This window comes from Fistularia commersonii, chromosome 2 (assembly GCF_037954325.1).
Source record: "Fistularia commersonii isolate RoL2024-O1a breed Wild chromosome 2, RoL_Fcom_v1.0, whole genome shotgun sequence".
Lineage (NCBI taxonomy): Eukaryota > Metazoa > Chordata > Actinopteri > Syngnathiformes > Fistulariidae > Fistularia > Fistularia commersonii.
Window position 1 is genome coordinate 17,472,147 of NC_141285.1, and position 18,534 is coordinate 17,490,680.

At 36.5% G+C, this 18,534-nt stretch overlaps 2 protein-coding genes across 2 annotated transcripts; both read right to left on the minus strand.

Moving 5' to 3' along the window:
- Window positions 1-2,471: 2,471 nt before the first annotated feature.
- On the minus strand, window positions 2,472-10,605 carry LOC147236589 (mechanosensitive cation channel TMEM63B-like). Its single transcript, XM_086162873.1, has 22 exons — window positions 10,441-10,605; window positions 10,202-10,275; window positions 9,511-9,598; window positions 9,371-9,408; window positions 9,129-9,271; window positions 8,553-8,604; window positions 8,340-8,448; window positions 8,185-8,255; window positions 7,856-7,936; window positions 7,602-7,722; window positions 6,754-6,887; window positions 6,543-6,677; window positions 6,285-6,438; window positions 5,440-5,546; window positions 5,263-5,349; window positions 5,085-5,150; window positions 4,426-4,588; window positions 4,057-4,162; window positions 3,729-3,896; window positions 3,492-3,607; window positions 3,347-3,418; window positions 2,472-2,891 (listed from the first exon to the last, which is right to left on the minus strand). Exons 1-22 carry the CDS (start codon window positions 10,603-10,605, stop codon window positions 2,472-2,474), a joined length of 2,670 nt encoding a protein of 889 aa, XP_086018999.1.
- A 2,358-nt stretch (window positions 10,606-12,963) lies between these two features.
- plek (pleckstrin) lies at window positions 12,964-18,270 on the minus strand. The gene is made up of 9 exons (XM_086162052.1): window positions 18,136-18,270; window positions 17,017-17,172; window positions 16,623-16,804; window positions 16,445-16,536; window positions 16,161-16,345; window positions 14,568-14,672; window positions 14,326-14,409; window positions 14,144-14,213; window positions 12,964-14,017 (listed from the first exon to the last, which is right to left on the minus strand). The coding sequence occupies exons 1-9, from the start codon at window positions 18,196-18,198 to the stop codon at window positions 13,878-13,880; spliced, it is 1,077 nt and encodes a 358-aa protein (XP_086018178.1). The 5' UTR covers window positions 18,199-18,270; the 3' UTR covers window positions 12,964-13,877.
- Between the last annotated feature and the right edge of the window lie 264 nt (window positions 18,271-18,534).

Below are 18,534 nucleotides of genomic sequence, written 5' to 3' on the forward strand. Positions count from 1 at the left end.
AATCCAACGTATCTTTGAAGTTAGAATACAAAAGAAACATACGCTAATTTTATAAACATATGCAACACAGACCTTGCCGTTAAAGGAAGATAGTCTCTCTCTCAAAGCTTTGACACGGGAACAGCCATAAAATTTATTGCATAGAACTGGTTTTGTTCATAAATTTTGAACCATTTTCCATTTTACAGTTTAAATTTGGGGAAAAGTATTTATTGAACACTTGTGAAGACAAGCGTGTGCAGTAAAACTTGAGTAGGAGTCGAGGCTTGAAGGAAAAAGTGTTTTCGGCTTGACAGTATTCACTTCACTTGACCTACTTTGATCTTTTTATTTCCTGAATCCACAGCACATATAGTACATGCCCATGATAAAAGATACAAATCTGCCTTGTCAAGTCATTATGCATAAATAAATCTGTGAAATCTAGTAACACAGCCGTGCTTCTTGTATATTAAAATTTGAGGGAAAGCTGGGTCCTTGATTGCAGGATGTATACATATCACAGCAGGCTCATGAAAGACATTCAGCCGGCTGATTAATGTAATCTACTTTTCAAAATGTATTTCAATGCTGTAAATTGCCCATAGGATATTAACAGCCAGATCTCACTTTGCTGACAAATACTAAAGCCCTTAATTGATCTATAGTGCCCCCCTGTGTTTCACTTGTGACACACACATGTGTGCAAATGTAATGATGGTGAATGGCGAGTGCCAGTAATCTGTAATAGTCTCTAGTTTTCTCTTGAAAATGGGATGTTCTATTATTTCTGCAAGATCTTTAATCAGTGATTACAAGAAGTAAATATGACAACTAGCAAAGCTGTTTCACAAAGCTAATTTCAAAACCGGCAAAGTCATACAGTTTTGCAACTCATTCTGACAGTGCAAATGCATTATTCAAATGAAATTATTTTGGTGTGATATAAAGGATTTCCTGTGTCTGCCCTTCACCTCATCTCACGTCTCTGTGAATTGGGTTAGAAAGTGAGGTGAGATAATATAAAGAGCTGACTTGAGAATCCCTTTCTGTAAATAGTGGCCTTTATATTTGAATAGAGGCTTACAACCAATTCCAATTAGCCCCCGATTCCCTGAATATTATTCAAAAGAGACTTGACAAGACTGGATCATTGGTGATGAGTAGTGGTAGTTTTCTCAATTAGAAGTGATATTTAACAGTTAGAAGCTTTCTACATCTTTTTACAGCTTTTGCTTATAAATCTGGTTTCAACATTTTTTATTATTTTATTTTTTATTTTTTATTTTTTTCAAAGTTAAACTAGTTTTGAAGGTAGGTGTTTGACTTTATATATTTATACCCTTTTTTATATTTTGCTGATTGGAACTACAAATTTGGCTGTGGAGTTACAAAAGACTATGGTTATAGCATGTTATACTGCTTAGTTAACTCTGAGTAACTCTGAACTCTGAGTAATTGTTAGCCTTAGACAAGAAATAATGAGATGTTGGTTTCTCACAATCTCATGATGGATTAATTTCGGGCAAAATTGCTCAAATAGTTTTTCGGTTGCTTTTTGTGGTTAAATTCAAAGGGTAACAGAGAACTTGATAATTTAAAGAGGTTTCTTTTATCCGTCCAATAGTTTCCTTTTACCTCTTTCTGACAAACACGCCATGCCTCTGCAAACTACTGAATATTCACACATTGTCTCATGAAATCTTTATATGAGTCCCCTTCCTAGTAAAATGGTGGACATTTGATGATTTTCAATTGTGTTCACAATTTCAAGTTTGAGAGCAGAGCACAATCACAACAACAAAAATTCAATATGGCATGTCCGTATATGAGACAGAGTGCAAACTGAAAACTTGGGATGGATTATTGTTTCCCTCATATGCGTAGTTATCCTTGTTTTCCGTAAAAATCTGACAAAAGTCATCCTAAAAGAGAGTATGGTTTGTTCTGTAGTAATGCTAAAGATAAATAATGTGATTTCAAAAAGTACCATCTTTATTCTTCAATAGACACAAAAAACTTCATACATAAGCATACATATGCGTGTGCATACATTGCATGTTTGTATTACTGTTCTTTCACTTTTGTATCTTTGCATATACATACATACAAAAACATTTGCGTAGTCATACAAATGGTCATGTCATGATTAATTAGGACAAGGGAGAATGAGTGAATTGTAGTGAGATGAATAATTAGAAATATGAATATTTCATAATCTTATTGCAAAAAACCAGGGGCCCCAGGAAAAGTCACAGGTCCGGGGCCATGAATTAAAATTGATCTCCAAAGATAAATAAGAAACATAAGCAAATGCAGATGATGCATAAAATCAATGTTATTGTTGGATCTGCCCACTCTAGTAAAATACATATCTATAAGTAGAACTTTAAATTGAATGGACATATTGACCAAAGATTTCTCAAAGAGAACGCATTTGATATGCATATTAGCAGAATATTTGTTAAAATGTATGTCCTTGGATGTTTGGTTCAGATTGACTGTGATATGTCTAAGTTGTGTTGCTGTATATATCTTTCCAAGATGGCAGACCTCCTTGCATGTGCCTGATTCAAATCCGGTAGGGACACAGAGCGGTTAATGAAAGTTACTTGATCATAAGACTCTGCAGCCATCACAAGGTAATTTGTTACCTCATCCGATAGAGACTCTGGGTCCGTCATCACAAGTCCGTTTTCAGTGTCCTCTGATAGCTTGTCCTGTGAAGGCTCCGAGCCAACCAAATCATGTTCATCTGCCGTTTCTGCTATTAACACCTCCTCTGGAAACTCCTGGTCAGCAATCACTGGGCGGTTTTCATCCAAGACCCTCACAGCATCCTCTTGGGACAGCTGGTCTAAACGATCTTCATCTAGATTTGGATCTTTAAGTATTTGAGCAATGTATCTCTGCTGTTGTTGTGAGAATGAAATGAAAAAGCATCTTAAAGTTTGATATTCTAAACTTCTCCTACAGTGTTGCAAAAGCCATTGGAATAGTCCAAATGCACTGTTGGGATTGAGCCTCACCAAACAATTTTTACATATTTATATATATTTTCAGATATTCTGCCTTTTATATTTTGATAATTGCATAGGGAAAATTCTTCCTTTTCAATCCCTAATGTAACCATGCAAATGCTCAGTAAACACACATATGAAGATGGCAGACACCATTTAGTGCCTGAGAGCTGTGACTAAAGGGAATTCTGGCTAATCTTGTGGAGGGAGGGAGAAGCCATGGCCCATCACTTATTTTCCACATTTTTATATACTGTATTTACTCTTTTTTATTCACACTCTTTATGACTCAGCTGATACAAAGACAAACCTTTGTTATTACAAACTCGATTTGTCTGACTACTCACTGGTGCCTGGGTGGCGGCAGTGGTACTCTCTTGATCCTCTTTCTCCAACTCATCCACGTCTTGGATTACGTCCTAATTTACATAAAAGGATTTTCATATGAGTTTCTCCCAAATAAATAAATCATGCCTACAGATTAACTGTTACCTTGTAGTTGTGAGCGCTGAGATATTTAAAATGTCCAAAGCAGATATGAGATATGCCAATAATGATTGTGATGACCAAAACTATGAAAGTGAAGACTGATGTTCCGGCTGAAAATCCTGTTGGATATAAAGCAGTGAGTGTACTATGAAAAACTATAGAGAAGAAAACAATGAATAACCAGAACATTTTAGGTGGGTATGTGTTGACTTTGGTGACATGTTGATGGTTTCCTCTTGCCTGCGCGCACAACAGAGAAGAAAAAAATCCACACAAGACATAGAATAGGAGCTGCCATCACTTGGTTGACAGCTACAGAATGGATACTCTTGCCCAGTTTGGATTGCATGTATGCATAGTACATGTTGTACCTATCTACTAGGTGTTTTATCAGGATATACATCAGTCCTGCAAAGACAAAGAGAGTACAATAAGTTAAACTGGATATTGATAAGATATTTGGCTTCATAAAAAGGATTTGCAACTCCCAACCCCCAAATCATATCAGAACCATACTGTCATATGAAGTTGCTGTAACCCAGTATTGGAATTAAATGAACACACTGACCAAAAGGGACGATGATTGGACAGGTGATGCTGTATGTCACGACCACAGCAAAGACACATGTCGTCCAGGCATAAGAGGCTCCAAATGGAAACTCAAATGCATTTTGCTACACATTGATGGAGATTTTGGGGGGAAAAAAAGTTCACATGTAACAATAACAAGTAATTATGCACCACTAATAATTTTTAAATGAAAAAAAAAAATGCTTCCCTTACATTGCTGTATGTATATTTCATACTAGCTTCAAGTAAGTTGATTCGGCATGATTTGCCTAATGATTTATATTTTGTTAATATAACTGGTAAATTACCCCTGAAACAATTAAACTAATACTATCCGTAAAGGCTGTTAGCTTTGCGATCAGTGTACCTTCTTGACATTCCATCGCTCCGCCGAAGATCGACCAAGTACAAGGGAGATCATATACAGGAATAGGCTTGGAAGTCTCAGTAGGTCCATCACATTACCAATCAGTGCACAAAAAATGACGTAATTAACAAAAAAGACTCCGCTGTCAGGAAGGAATACACACCTGAAGAGGAAGGAACAGTTAATCTGTAACTTTATTTATATAATGTAAAACGTCCCTATTGCGTGCACAGGCATTGCGTGCACAGGCATTACCAGTGCCAGAAATACATGAGAACTATTGGATATAACTATATCCAAGGATTTATTCAACGAAACGTTTTCTTATTCATTTATTCTAACATGGCTCTAAGCAGGGTGGAGATTAACTAATCATCATCTTAAGAATCTTTTGTGCAGTGACATAATAATTCCTGTATGCATAAGAGTTTCATTCCTTTAATTCTTTTGTACAGCTCACATTTCCCTACATATCAATTAACAATTCATTGCATATAAACTGTTTCAGCTATTTCTTCTTGGTATGTCTAATTCAAAATATCTGAAGTACTCTATACATTTGAAGGAATTATTACAAAATACCCTTTTGTTATAATGGACTAAAAAAACAGCTATACATGAGCAAAGTTGTAATATTGAATAGCAATAGGTCAACTTACTCAAATCTCACTGAAGCCTCTTCTAAGAAACTTTTGTCAAAAAGCCAGCGGAAAAAAACATCCAAACTGAAGAAAAGCAGAAAGACACATAGCAACTCATGTCTTTGGATGACAAGAATGACTCACGCATTATCGCAGTTCATTGTATTGGAGAGCAAAAATAAAAGATATTCGATACCTGCCAAGACCCAGGGAGGGCAGAATTAGGACCATGAAGATTAAGTAAATATAGCATCGACTCATTGTTGCTCTATTCTCTCCGGACCTGTTGACCCGGAAGGATAGGCTTGCCATAAATCAATTTCCACAAAAATTAAGGTACATTTGTAATTGCTATCTGAGGTCAAAACCATACCGAGTCCAGTGGCTTTCAAGATTTGCGGTGTTGTAGACAATGAAAGTGAGGAAAGCTGAGCAGCTCCACAGGAGAACAGAGGGAAAAAATTGTGTAATGATTGGATTCTGTGGAGCAGAACAGAGGAATGGACAGGTTGTGTCAAGAATTCAAGAGATAAGATTCCTACGCTGATGAAAAATTACTCCCGATGTCCAAGTAGGCATGGTTGTATGTGCAAGCACCCTTAATACCTCTACTAAAGTGAATTATTTTCATAACAAAGGATGGTAATAGTGATAGAAAAAGCCTTAGACAGGTAGCAAAAGTATTTTTCCCAGTGTATAAGTGTTGTAATCGTCAACAGGGACCAACATTATTGAAATTATTGTTGTATGGAGAAAAACTGGTATGGTGAGTAATGTTTGGGCTAAGTGATGGCCATTGTGGTTCAGCAGCAACTCAAAGTAGCACATGGATGACATCATTCTACTATTGTAACTAATGGGTATTTTGAGAATTTCAATTTGCTCACAAATACCCTCTTCTTATATTCTTAATGTGCTCTTTAATCTGATGTTCACTGACAATGCTAAACTGCAATTTGGGCATTTAATTACTGCATTAAAACTGTTTTTGAAAGGGATGTATGATTAGTGGATATGGGATCCAAAACATTGACCTGAATTACCTTCTAATTGTCCAATATCCTGACAATGACTGACCAAGAGAACGAATGGAAGTTAAGTAGGCTTCTCAGGCTATGGCTACTATTGCAATACGCAAGATAGATTAATCATCCCCTCATTAGAATATAGAAGCAGAAAAATACACTATTTACTTTCAGAAGTTAAACATGTATTCACATTTAGTGACTGCACTGGTTTGGTGACATTGAACTTGTCCATGGTGGACATCATTATAGCAGGGGTTGTGAAGAAGAAGAGGAGGCAGAAGAGAGCAAGGTTGATGATCAGGAAGCGGCTCCACCAGGCATATCCTGCCACTGACAGATGCTCCCTGTTCGATAAAGGTTAGAATGACAGCGGGGAATGAGCCACAGTTATGGAAACAACTGTATAGTGTGCAGATACTGAGAGGTAAAAAAAAGGCTGTCTTCTCACCAGTAGACATTTTGTGGATCAGGAGCATAACTCACGGTCCAATTTTGTGTCTGCAGGTCAGCACTGAATTTTGAGCTTTCTGGCTTTTTACACTGAAAGCCCTGACGTCTGAGAGCATTGAAGTCCTTCAAGATTCTGAGGATATCCAAAAGCTGTCCCTTAAACAAAGTTTAAAAAAACGTAGATAACATGCTGCTCTAAATTTACTTACGTTGAAGTTATTGACTCATCTTGAAATGTGACAAAGGCAATTCCTAAAGGTTTTCTGCTCACTCTTGCCCTCTCCTTTCTGTAGGCATCTCCTAGTTTTGCCACCTGCTTTGTATAGTAGCTCACTGCATCTTCCTGTGAGGTATATGGTAATTTAACTCAGTACATGAGACTATCACCTTCTAGAAAGCTTACCCCACAGTGATATCCACAAATGAAACAAGAGACACACGCATACATACATATACATACACACACACACACATATATATATATATATATATATATATATGTGTGTGTGTGTGTGTGTGTGTGTGTGTGTGTATATATATATATACACACACACACACACACACACACACATATATATATACAAGTGTAAAGGCATATACTTATACCTATACACACATACGCATATACGGATATATACACACACTATGGTTATGTTCAAATTTATCATAATTCTTGCCAATGTTTTTCTTTGCTTACCTCTGTTAAGCATATAATACGGTAATATAGCTATATATCTCAACACAGCTTCACAATTACCTTAAATAATAATGATGAGTAACAATAATAATCAATGAATCATATACGTAACATGATTGCAGCTGTATAAAAACAGATTAGGAGATAATTGTACTGTGGCAAAGAGGATATTCTGATGACTATGTAATAACAAACTCCTTTCTCCTCCACCACTTGAATCTAAGAGTTTACTTTAAAATTCAAAAGTGTCCTTGTGTAATTTTGTTCCATTATGTGATTATCATGAGCTAAGAATCTACATGGACAGCATATGAGTAGACATTATCTGGTGCTATCTTTTGAAAAATCAGACACTTGAACCTTTTCAAACCATTCAATGCAGCCACAAAGGTGTCCGAAAATGTTTGTGTATATCATGGTGGGATTGTATCCTCTGGTCATCAGATCCATAAAGACTTTCTTGTGGGACTCTGCCTTCCTCCTAAAAACCAAACATTAACTGTAATCCAGGAAGGGGGACTTTTCACTGAGATACACTCAAAGTTGAGAAATTAACTACCAAATACAAGCTCAAGTGCTAAGAAAGGTGGAAACATTTTGCACTAAACATGTACCTTTTAGCATCAAGGTTCATCAACCTGGCAACATTGTAACAGATACAAGCTTCTAGAACTGTGCAGTTTTCATATGCCTCTCTGCAAGAAGAAATTCAGGATGAAAACCATATAAGTGGATTATGTTTTAAAAAAAACAAATTCCAGGAAATAATGTATAATTCTGCTTGTATGGCTTGTATTACAAACTGTTATTCTCCAGGCCCGAAACCAGCAAGGGGGAGACAAGATACACTTATTCTAAGAGGGATGTTTCCTATATATTATAATATAGCTGCTGTCATCTAAACAGACCAGTGAGTCTTTTTAGTGTAATTTTGTGCACCTACTTAAAGTGTTCCTTTATGTGGATCTCTTGTGTGTGCTTCGGGAGACCGTAGATCAACAAAGTGCGTTTTACCTGTAAAGATATGAAGGTGAGGATTTTTTTTTTTTAATCTATGGGGGTGGGGTGCAAAAGATTTAGTGAAATATTGCTACCCACCAGGTCATCTTCTTTATAGCGAACCTTTGAGGTGTGTCTTCTCATGAAATACAATGTCAGGAAAAGGAATAGAACTGCAACAATGGTGTGCAGCCACAATAATCTATTGCTGTGTAATGAAAATCGTAAATGTTTTTTAGTTATACTGTTAGATGAGAGACAAAAAACTAGGTCAGTATCATTAATACTAATAGATATTTAATAGTCACTTACTCTGCATCGAGGTTTGCTACAGTAGTTCGTGAAAAGCTGTTGACAGTGTTTCCTGGACAAATATAAAGGAATTATATAATCAGTTTTTTGAAAGCCTGTTCTCATATGTCAGCACATTCAATGCAGCAAGGTGTATGTCATGTATAGTATTGTTACAAAACTTCTCACATTTAATTGAAATTTGATATTTTTGATGACTGTGTTTAGTAGAGGGATGAAAGCATAAAGAACTGTAAGATAGTATTCATTTATGTTATTTTATCACTTTCTCATGGTCTGGACATTTAGCAATGTATGAAATTAGTACATTTTTACACCCTTCTTGTAAAAAAAATTGTCCTCATCTGTCATGTCTTCAGTTAAATATGTATATTTATGTATACTGTATATTAGAGATAAAGATAATACATAAAGTGGCTCGTTATCAGGCACTCGTAATATTGTCAAATGCCGTGTATGATAATTTCTCGATAATCGAAAATTTCAGCTGTAAAAAAAAAAAAAATCAGACGCTTATTGTCTGTTTTTTAAGTAGAAAGTTTCTCAGAATTAATTCAGTGGAAAAACTGAACTCACCATGTAAGCTTCCTGAGTAGTTCACAGGTAAGATCACACCCACAGCGAGCACAGTCAGTGCTACAAACAACCAAATCATGTGGCGCTGAAGGCAAAAATAAGCCATTGCATCCTCTCCACACTTCTCCCTTATCTCAGCATCCCTGCAGCAACATCACATCAACAAATGTGACTTTTAACTTTTCTCCTTAATTCTAGTATGCAGGAAAATTTATTCTGATTTGCCACTGTAATTTACTTACTTGAGGTCATAGATGGTTTTTAGCCAGGACCAAAATCCCTTAAACAGAAGACAACCGGCGATGTAGTTCAAGATTTCACATAAAACAGGATTTTTCACAATAAATATTAACACATTCAATCCCCCAAGAGCAGCACTCACTTTGTCACCGTGATCAAGTTCAACCGAGCTTGGGCGCTCACAGCCTTCTGATGTAACTGATGTTTCTGATGTAGTGAACGGTTCCACACTGTGTACAGAAATACGTAAGACAACACATTTGCTACTGATGGAAACCTGGACCTTCAGCCCAAGAGTGCTTCATTTGATCCTTATCCTTAGTCTACACTGTCTGCGTTAACTGTAATGTATTTTCTGATAAAGGGAAATTCAGACAAATCAATATCATTTGTTCTTGTGTAATGCATACAGAATTTCACGTTCCAGACCTCACAATATCAAATGACTAACTTTAATAAACGGTAATGTTAGTATGCAAAGCCCAATTTCATTTTGCTGATGGTTTATAATACTTTCACCACTTCAATTTCAAGGGATTGTGTAGCTGTAGAAAAGGTTTATCTAAACCTTAGACCACAGGATAAAAATACATACATACTAAGCACAGCGTGGCATTGCTGTGTTATAGTAACTTTAGTAATGGCATAACATTTGCCCACATCATCCGTCACTGTTGTGCATCCAAACTTGAGTTCTTCTGTTCTTGTGCTTCAACATGCTTATAAAATTTGGTTTATATTCTGTCTCAGTTTAACGCAGACTCCAGTCCATTAACTTAAGTAGATAGTGTGACAAATGTGCAGAAAGGATTATATCAATTCACTCTGATTACCTGTCAGCTTCAATCACCCATCCAAGGCGCCAAAAATCATATTTGCGACTGAAGGAGAACAGAACCAACAGTACCTTCACATGTAAATAAGGAAAGTTATAGTTATTTAAAAAATGTTCTGTTTTTTTCAATCTATACTTGTGACATATTATTCATGATAGCATGTGACAAACAATTAACAGAACTGTACATTTTTTTTTTCTACATAGCATATTGCAAGTGTTTGACAGAAGACTCACCAAAAAGAACACAAAAGTGAGAGAAAGGACAGTAGGTATCCCACCAAAGGGTAAGCCTTGCAACACTGTACTGGGAATTCGAGCGGAATAGCAGTAATATTTGGAGGTAGAATTGAGTGGCCGCGCCTGGCAGCCCCCTGGCTCAGAACACTCCAAATTGCTCATGACCACTATCGGATACCAAAATTTGGAATTAGGCCACCTACATCACTTACTGCAATAAGCTGAGAAAAACAAAAAAACACACATTTTTAGGGTGACTGGATTACAGTAAGGGCTATTTTGATTTTGTTACATTGACTATTGCTACTGAGTACAGAATAATGCCTTGCATCAGTGCACAGAAAAAGGAAAATACCTGGTTAGCGCACATCAAGTCAGTACTATAGGGTCTCTGGTCTTTGTACTTAACTGCTGAAATGAAACCAAAAAAACTGTATTCTTTATATTAACTTGTGCAGTTCTGATTCACAGTAACATCATAGACCGTGACATAACAGCTTCCCCTTTCAGTGTTAAATGGTGCCTCACCATTATTTCACAGTATTGATGCATGAGTTGATGCATGGCTTCCCCTTGAAACATCACAGCTTCCCGTACAAGGTGTTACTCATTATGACATCATGGCTTCAACTACACTTCCATCACTTTCCTCAGTGATAGTATGCCTTTCAAGAATATTAAAATTCATTATCTATCATGAATGTTGCTCTAATAGACAGTTTATGCACCACAATTTCAGATTGTTAGATACTTCCTGGCATGATTCTGACTCAACCACAAAGAAACACAGGAAGGAAAGTGTTTTATTTTACAAGGGGGATAAATGGAGGGCTGTGCAGTGTCCGTAAAGCTTCTGGGGGTGCGTCACAGGAGAGGTGACGACCCTCTGGAACTAGGGATCCTGGTTGGGGACGGGTGGTTAGCGAGCTCCTCAGCCTGGTTAAAGACTGAGGTGAAAGGAGCTGCACACAGACAAACCTCACATACACCCAATCTTACTTGTAATCTCTTGTGAATTTGTGACCTACGATTGGCTTACCTTTTACTCTTGTATCCATAATTAGTTCAAACTTGCTAGATTTTCATATGCAAGACTTCATTGCTCTTATATTATACTCTATAGTTTAATATTTGTTTGTTTATTGTGCACTTTACTGTTATGCTCACTATATGTCACAGTGGGAAAGAAAAAAAACGTCTTCTCGATTCCTCCGTATCTGTAGTACATGTTGAGAAATTTACATTAAAGCTGACTTTGACCTTGAGGACAGATTGTTCCATATTACAACGACCCCTGAATCCCCTCACCTCCACACTCCCCCTTTTTCAGTGTGCATGGGATGAATCTAGCAGGCCTGATTGAATCTAGCAGGTCTTACATGCTGTAGGAGAAATTGTACAGCAGCAAAAATTCTCAAAGTGACAAGGGTAACTTTTCTTCCCATGAAACAATCTGATTAAGTGATTAATCCCTTAACAGATTCTGAGATTTGAGTTAGGCTGAAAGAGGCAATAAAGGCATAGTCATGGTTGAGACAATTCCTGGCTCTACCAGAATACAAGCTGTATTGAATGATCACTTTTGCTGATTATAGGCTATTTTTGCCTCCACAACTTCCAGAAGAATATTGTTAAATTCTCAGCGCTGATATCACATCGCTTTGACTTTGAAAGATCAGCTATTAAAATTCAAAGATGGAGACTTTGAAAAAGAACAGTCAGCTCTTAATTCCAACTCTGTAAGAAAGATGCGGTCTCAAGGGAAAGCAGACAATGGATAAAAACACAGTGTCATTATTTAGTGTGGCTATAAATCTGGAGAAATTTTTGTATCAAGAGTGTAGGACAAAGCTGTATTGACACGAGGAGGCACACAGATGACTTTATCTCGGGTACATATTAATTAATGTAGATAGGAAGTCCCTCATTAGGATGACCAACTGCAAATAATCCCACTTGTCTGTCAAATGGACATTTTCAGGACCTCAGCAAACATTTATGTGACTTCAAGCAAGTTCTGTGTGAGTTATATATGTATATATACATATATAAATATGTGTGTGTGTGTGTGTGTATACATTATGTGTGTGTACATTATGCATATGTGCATATATATATAGAGAGAGACAAAATAGTTCAGTGACCATAAAACAGTTGTGTCAGACAGTACAGGTGTTTTATTTTTAAGAATACAAAATCCTTAGCTCTCAAAGGGCTATACTGTGATAAATGACTGCAGGCCAAATGAACCTGTGATATGCCCTTTGTATTAAATTTTAATATAATGCAGTGACATTTGGGGATTTAATAACATCCTATATAGAAATATATGCATGTGCCTGAAGTTATTCTGCACATCCCCCGATCCCATGACTTGACAGCCCCTTTGCTTGCTTGCTGGCCTGCTCACCGGCTTGCTGCAGTGACAGCAAGGAGCAGGGAGTTGGCCAGCAACAGGGGAGAGACCTATCTGGTATATGTCATGTTCATTTTAATGGCACCATTCCTGTATTTGGTTGCTCATTTACCAAGAACTTTATTTCTTTATTTCTTCAACTAAAAGAACAGGAGAGCATGGATTGGACAAATATATGCAGTCAAAGGGTGCTGCTTCCTCTGCACATTCGTGTCAGTAATCATATGTCCGAGTGAATTAACATTCAGACTTGATCTGTTTCAGACCTGAGCTGTTGTGAGTATAATGGGAAAACAGGAAGACCTGTTAACTCTAAATGACAAAATCAATAATAGCAAATGTTTTACAGTTGTTGTTGCTGTTTGTTTCCTGGCAAATAAAGTCCTTGACCAAAGATGGATTTCATGATTATGGAAGTCCGTCCAGCTTTATCCATTGCAATCAAAACACTATTCAAAAATGTAAAACATTAATGGTATTGAAATACATACAGAGATATATAATTAAATTAGTCCATTGCTAAGTCAGCATAGGTTGATTGCAGGTGTAGTTTTGTCTTTCCATTTTTGCAGACATGGCTTTCCAACAAGTATTTTCTGAAACTGTGATGTTACTTCCCAGCTCATTCTACAATGCACATATGGAGACATTTCATAATGTAAATACATGGAACTGCATGCATAAATGACAATATTTCTATGATGTGAAAGCTGTGATGCAAAAAAAAAGACTTTCTAGCTAGTTAGTTACAGAAGTTGAGGAAGAAGTTGCTTCTGTGTGCAGACTGTTTCATGTTTTTTCAGTGAGCATATGTGTAAGATGTTAATAACTGGCATTAATGATTAGGCTACTCACAATGTCATTTTGTGTTCAGATTACAATGTTTTTGATTCACAGAACATAAATACAGCATCAGATTGTTACGCTTGAATGTCTAAATCATAATTTGAATACAATATATTAGTATTAGACTCAGGTTGAATTGTGGCTCCATGATAAAGTGAATAAAATGTTTCAATTATCTTCCACTCTTTGACACTGCCTGTATTGCTTTGATCCAGTCTTTTCTCTCCTCAGCAGTAGCAGCTTGAAAGAAGTATTGAGTCTCGTCCGAGGTGATTATTTCAAATAGGTTTCCCTCAACATCATATTTTTTTGCTGAAAAAGGAAAATGAGAAAAAAAATAATTAGAACTATATCTGCTGAAGAGAACAATATAGTTTATTAGATTCTCGCAGCATGAAAGCCACATGGCCTGTGTATCCTGCGGCATAAGTCACCCACCATCAGGTATGTAGTCCACAGCTGTCACTACACAGCCACGAAGATGGATTGAACCCAGTGGGTTATCATCCTGATATGTTTAGGAAATCAGACAAAGAGAACAGAAAGTAGATGCATGAATCATGATGCGCACAGCTGATGAACTATTCTGGACTTGTGTGTAGAAGTTTATTCATATATACCCTCGTCGCGTCATAATAATGCATGTAAGATGGATTTTCTCTCAGAACAAATTTGCGCACTTTCCAGTTTTTTCTCAGGTGTCCCTAGATAAAATAAAATCACAGATTAATGCAAACTTCATCACCTGACAACACCAATAATCCTTTTTGTTTTTTACAGCCCACCACAAGCCTTGAAAATACTGCAATAACATGCGAAAATGAAAGAAAATATAGATTGCTTTTTTTTTGTCTTCATTTACCTGTTTAAGTAAACAGCCCTGTTTTATGATAGTTCCTCTGAATTCTTCCTTCACAAAAGAGTCATCATCACTGGAGTAACCCTCACAGAAGAATCCGCTGTCAGCCTGTGGTGAGGTTAAATCATGGAAACAAATTGTTTATAAATACGATTTTAACAGACACCCCCTAAGATCACATTACATTACATTACATTGCATTTGGCAGACGCTTTTATCCAAAGCGACTTACAATAGAGGACATAGGGACTGCAAATACACTTGCAAATACACGATGCACAGGAAATCACAACGTGTGACATCCAATATCTTTGTGCAATGTAAACACAATATTAAGCAGATATTTGAATGTGATAAATATTATGATAATTGAGAAAACTGACAAAGTTCCACAGTGTAAACTGATGTACATTTTGAGTCAAGGGCCTGGCCAATATATTATATTTGCAAGTCTTCTCCTTTCAGCTTTTCCCTTCCAGGGTTGCCACAGCAAAACAACCTTCTCCATCAAGCCCAATTCTCTGTATCCTCCTCTCTCACACTAACGTCATATCATATCATATCATATCATATCATATCATATCATATCATATATCCTCTCACTTTGTCCATAAATCTTTATTTCATTATTATGTTTTATTACATATATTATTATTATTTAAAGTACTTAACAAAAGATTTTGTATGTGCTTGCCAATATGCTTTAATCTGCATATTTTCTTCATAGACCATGCAATACTGAAAACAATGCTTTTGTACTGTTGTATTGATTAAGTATTGATTCATCATGGAGAGTGCTTTCCAATTGAACTGTGACCTCTATCAGCACCGGCCAAGACATGTTATCAAGACAGATTGTTTGACTTCATTCAGGTAAATGGAAGTCACAAGTTCCTCAAATACAGTATTTTCTTCTTGTTAGATTCATGTAACATGAGTTTGTTACTGAAGTAGAATTTGCCAAGATGGTCAATAATATTTCTTAGTAAACAGAACTATCAGAGCATATAGTTGCATCTTATGTTATCCCAGTGCATTGTAGATAAATATATCTCACACACCATTGTTATTAGGGGTTTCAATGGTCATTTCATCAATTATTGTATTATTTAAGATTTTTCAGCCCTTGCATTGCCATTTTTATGCTAATCAAAATGTAAATGTTTTTTTTACTTCTGTATTGCCATCCCTATCGACATTTAAAAATATGTTTCTCTGTTTCTTTTTCTCTCCCCCATCTTTCGTGTATGTGCACACATCATATAGTACATACATATCTATGTCAGTGTGATGTTTTTCATTTTCCTTTCTTTTCTCTGTAAGACTTTACATACATTTCCAGATTACAACAGATTACAAAAATTAAATACCTGGAAATTGATAAAAAATATTTTACATTATATATGTATTGAAGGATAGTTGGAATAGAGAGTGTTTTTTTCCCATTTCCCTATGCTTTCCCATTTCCCCCTATGCTTATTTTTTCTTGTTTGTACAGCACTTTTGACAGAAAGCACTTAATAATATAAATAGGGGCATGGATAATGCTATTGATGATAATTATAATCAACATTATTAGCACTATAGTGTACTTACAAAGTAGTAAAAGGCGTTTTCATCATCTAAGAAAATCGACTGTTCTCCACTCTCAGCTCCATCCTTTGACACGTCGCTTGCAGGCTGAAGAAAACCCTCATTCAAAAGCCCTGATGCCAACATGAGTGCCTCAGGTTTGTTTCTTGCTTTTCCCTTTGAAATTAGCCATTCAATCACTGTTGCACCTGTAAAAAGTAGGGAACGAATAAAAAACAATTGGAGCGGTAATAAAAATATCTGTCTTTGCAAACATAAAATATGAAATAGACAAATGTTAGCATTACCAGTGAAGCAGTGGTTGAAGACTCTGTTGTCCTTCTCCAGTTTGAACTCTTTTACTCCATCATCTTGATCTTTCAGTAATGCATACAGTTCACTGCAGGACCATACAATAGTGTTTAGAGCAATGCCATGCTGTTTTACGCTTTTCTTGAGATTTTTGTAAACAATCGCAACACTTACGGCAAGTTTATTTTGTCTGGCAAGCGAATGGAACGTCTTGTGGACTTCCTGGCAAACCTTTTCCCCCCGTCCAGGCAGGTAAGTACCCTCTTGATATCCCTCACCCAAACTTCTCTCTCCTCCACATGGGATGCTTGAAAGTAATGATCCTGTTTCTTCTCTGTGATGATCTTGAATACCAGCTGAATATTTTACACATTAGAACTCAGTTACACTCTCCTCTCTTCTCTGGCCAGGAAAACCAACAGCAAAAATTGTCTACCTTAAAAATGCCTTTTTCTAAATTTGCTAAATAAACAAATTATTTTTCCTTGCTCTGCTAAAAATCCTGTTTCAATTATCACATCTCACATCAATTAAACTACATTGGTGTGTATATCTGACTTGTACTCACTGTTCGCTTGCCAAAGTCCTGACAAGGACTGATGAGTGTGGCTCCCTTAAGAGGGATCATTCCTTTTGGTGAACGGTCAGTCTTTTTTTTATAGAATTCAACCCCATCTTCTGACAGCACCACCCACACAACCTTCCAGGAGTTTAGCACTGTCCCCTGCAAATTAGTGAATGGATGAGAGCAGGAAGCCTTGGGTATAGTCTCAAAATGATTGTCGTAAAAACAGTGATGAAGAAATCTTCAATAAAAAGGGTGCTTTTTTTCACTCTTTCTTTTTTCATTCACTAAATTTTGCAATTTTTATCGTTATTATCATCATCGATTTTAATGTGGTGATTAATATGACCAGATGTAATAATCTGTAGTAGTAGCAGACCAAACTGAAGAAGCAAATGTCCAATTTAGTTTTCTGCTTTTACAGCAGATGGGAAGAGAAAGAGGAACTCCTGTCTGTAACACGTCAACCACCAACTCCTCCTGGTTTCTATGTTCAGTGTTCCTGTTTTATCACGTTGACTTTATGTCGTTTTAGCTTGTGAATTTTTCCGTTATCCTCACCTCACTAGGATAGAGAGACCCTATTGTGTTAGACATGGTTTATCAGCATACTGAATAATGTGCAGTGTCCATAATTGTATGTATTCATCATATTTTCTGTCTGACTATAAGCAGCTTGCCCACCATAGCTCTTGAGTGAGCAGCTCCAATGCAAATATAACATTTTGTTTATTGTCTTTTCCTTTTTGACTTGGTATATTTATTCTATGCTGGATCAGCAAAGACACACAAATAATTGTTTATAGTACCCTAAACTTTGAGAATGAATGCCAAAAAATAAAAAGCTAAAATAAGATACAACGTGGCTCAGGTACTTCCAAGCACTGTTACATGAGATTTTTATTTTTTATTTCTTTAATAAGGGACAGATGATGTACAGTGAATATAATGACATTATTCACTATTAGCTATCATTCAACACACATTTCCTTTGAATCTGATTTTTTTGTCTTACTTTTGCAATGCCAAATGCCCTCACATAGAATGTCTGTTTTATTTTAATAGCATCCATAATAGGGTTGTGAAAAAATACGAGACCCTGGACAGTATAAATCGTCTTACCTTTTTTACCAAATATCCCTCTTTGATCTGTTGTGGCTCCATTATACGCCTCGCTTGTTGCATCTACTGGTGTTGACTTCAACTTTTGAAAATTTGAGGTTAGCCTTGTTCAGTTGTTCACCCTCTCTTCCTCCTTCCCCCATCTCTGTCGGTCTTTTTTTACACAGCAACCGCAACAGGAAATCAAGCTGACATAATCAGTGACCAGGCAACTTCCTCTTGGATGCAGCTTCGGTCCAACTGTTGTTTACATATTTCAGCTTAATGTTTTATAATTGCAAGAGAATATGTAAGTTATTTTCACTGCAGCTCATTTAAAACATTTTGAGCACAGGATAGGACATTAAAAAAAGAAACCAAGGGAAGCACATTATAAAACACTTCCTCATCTTGCAATGT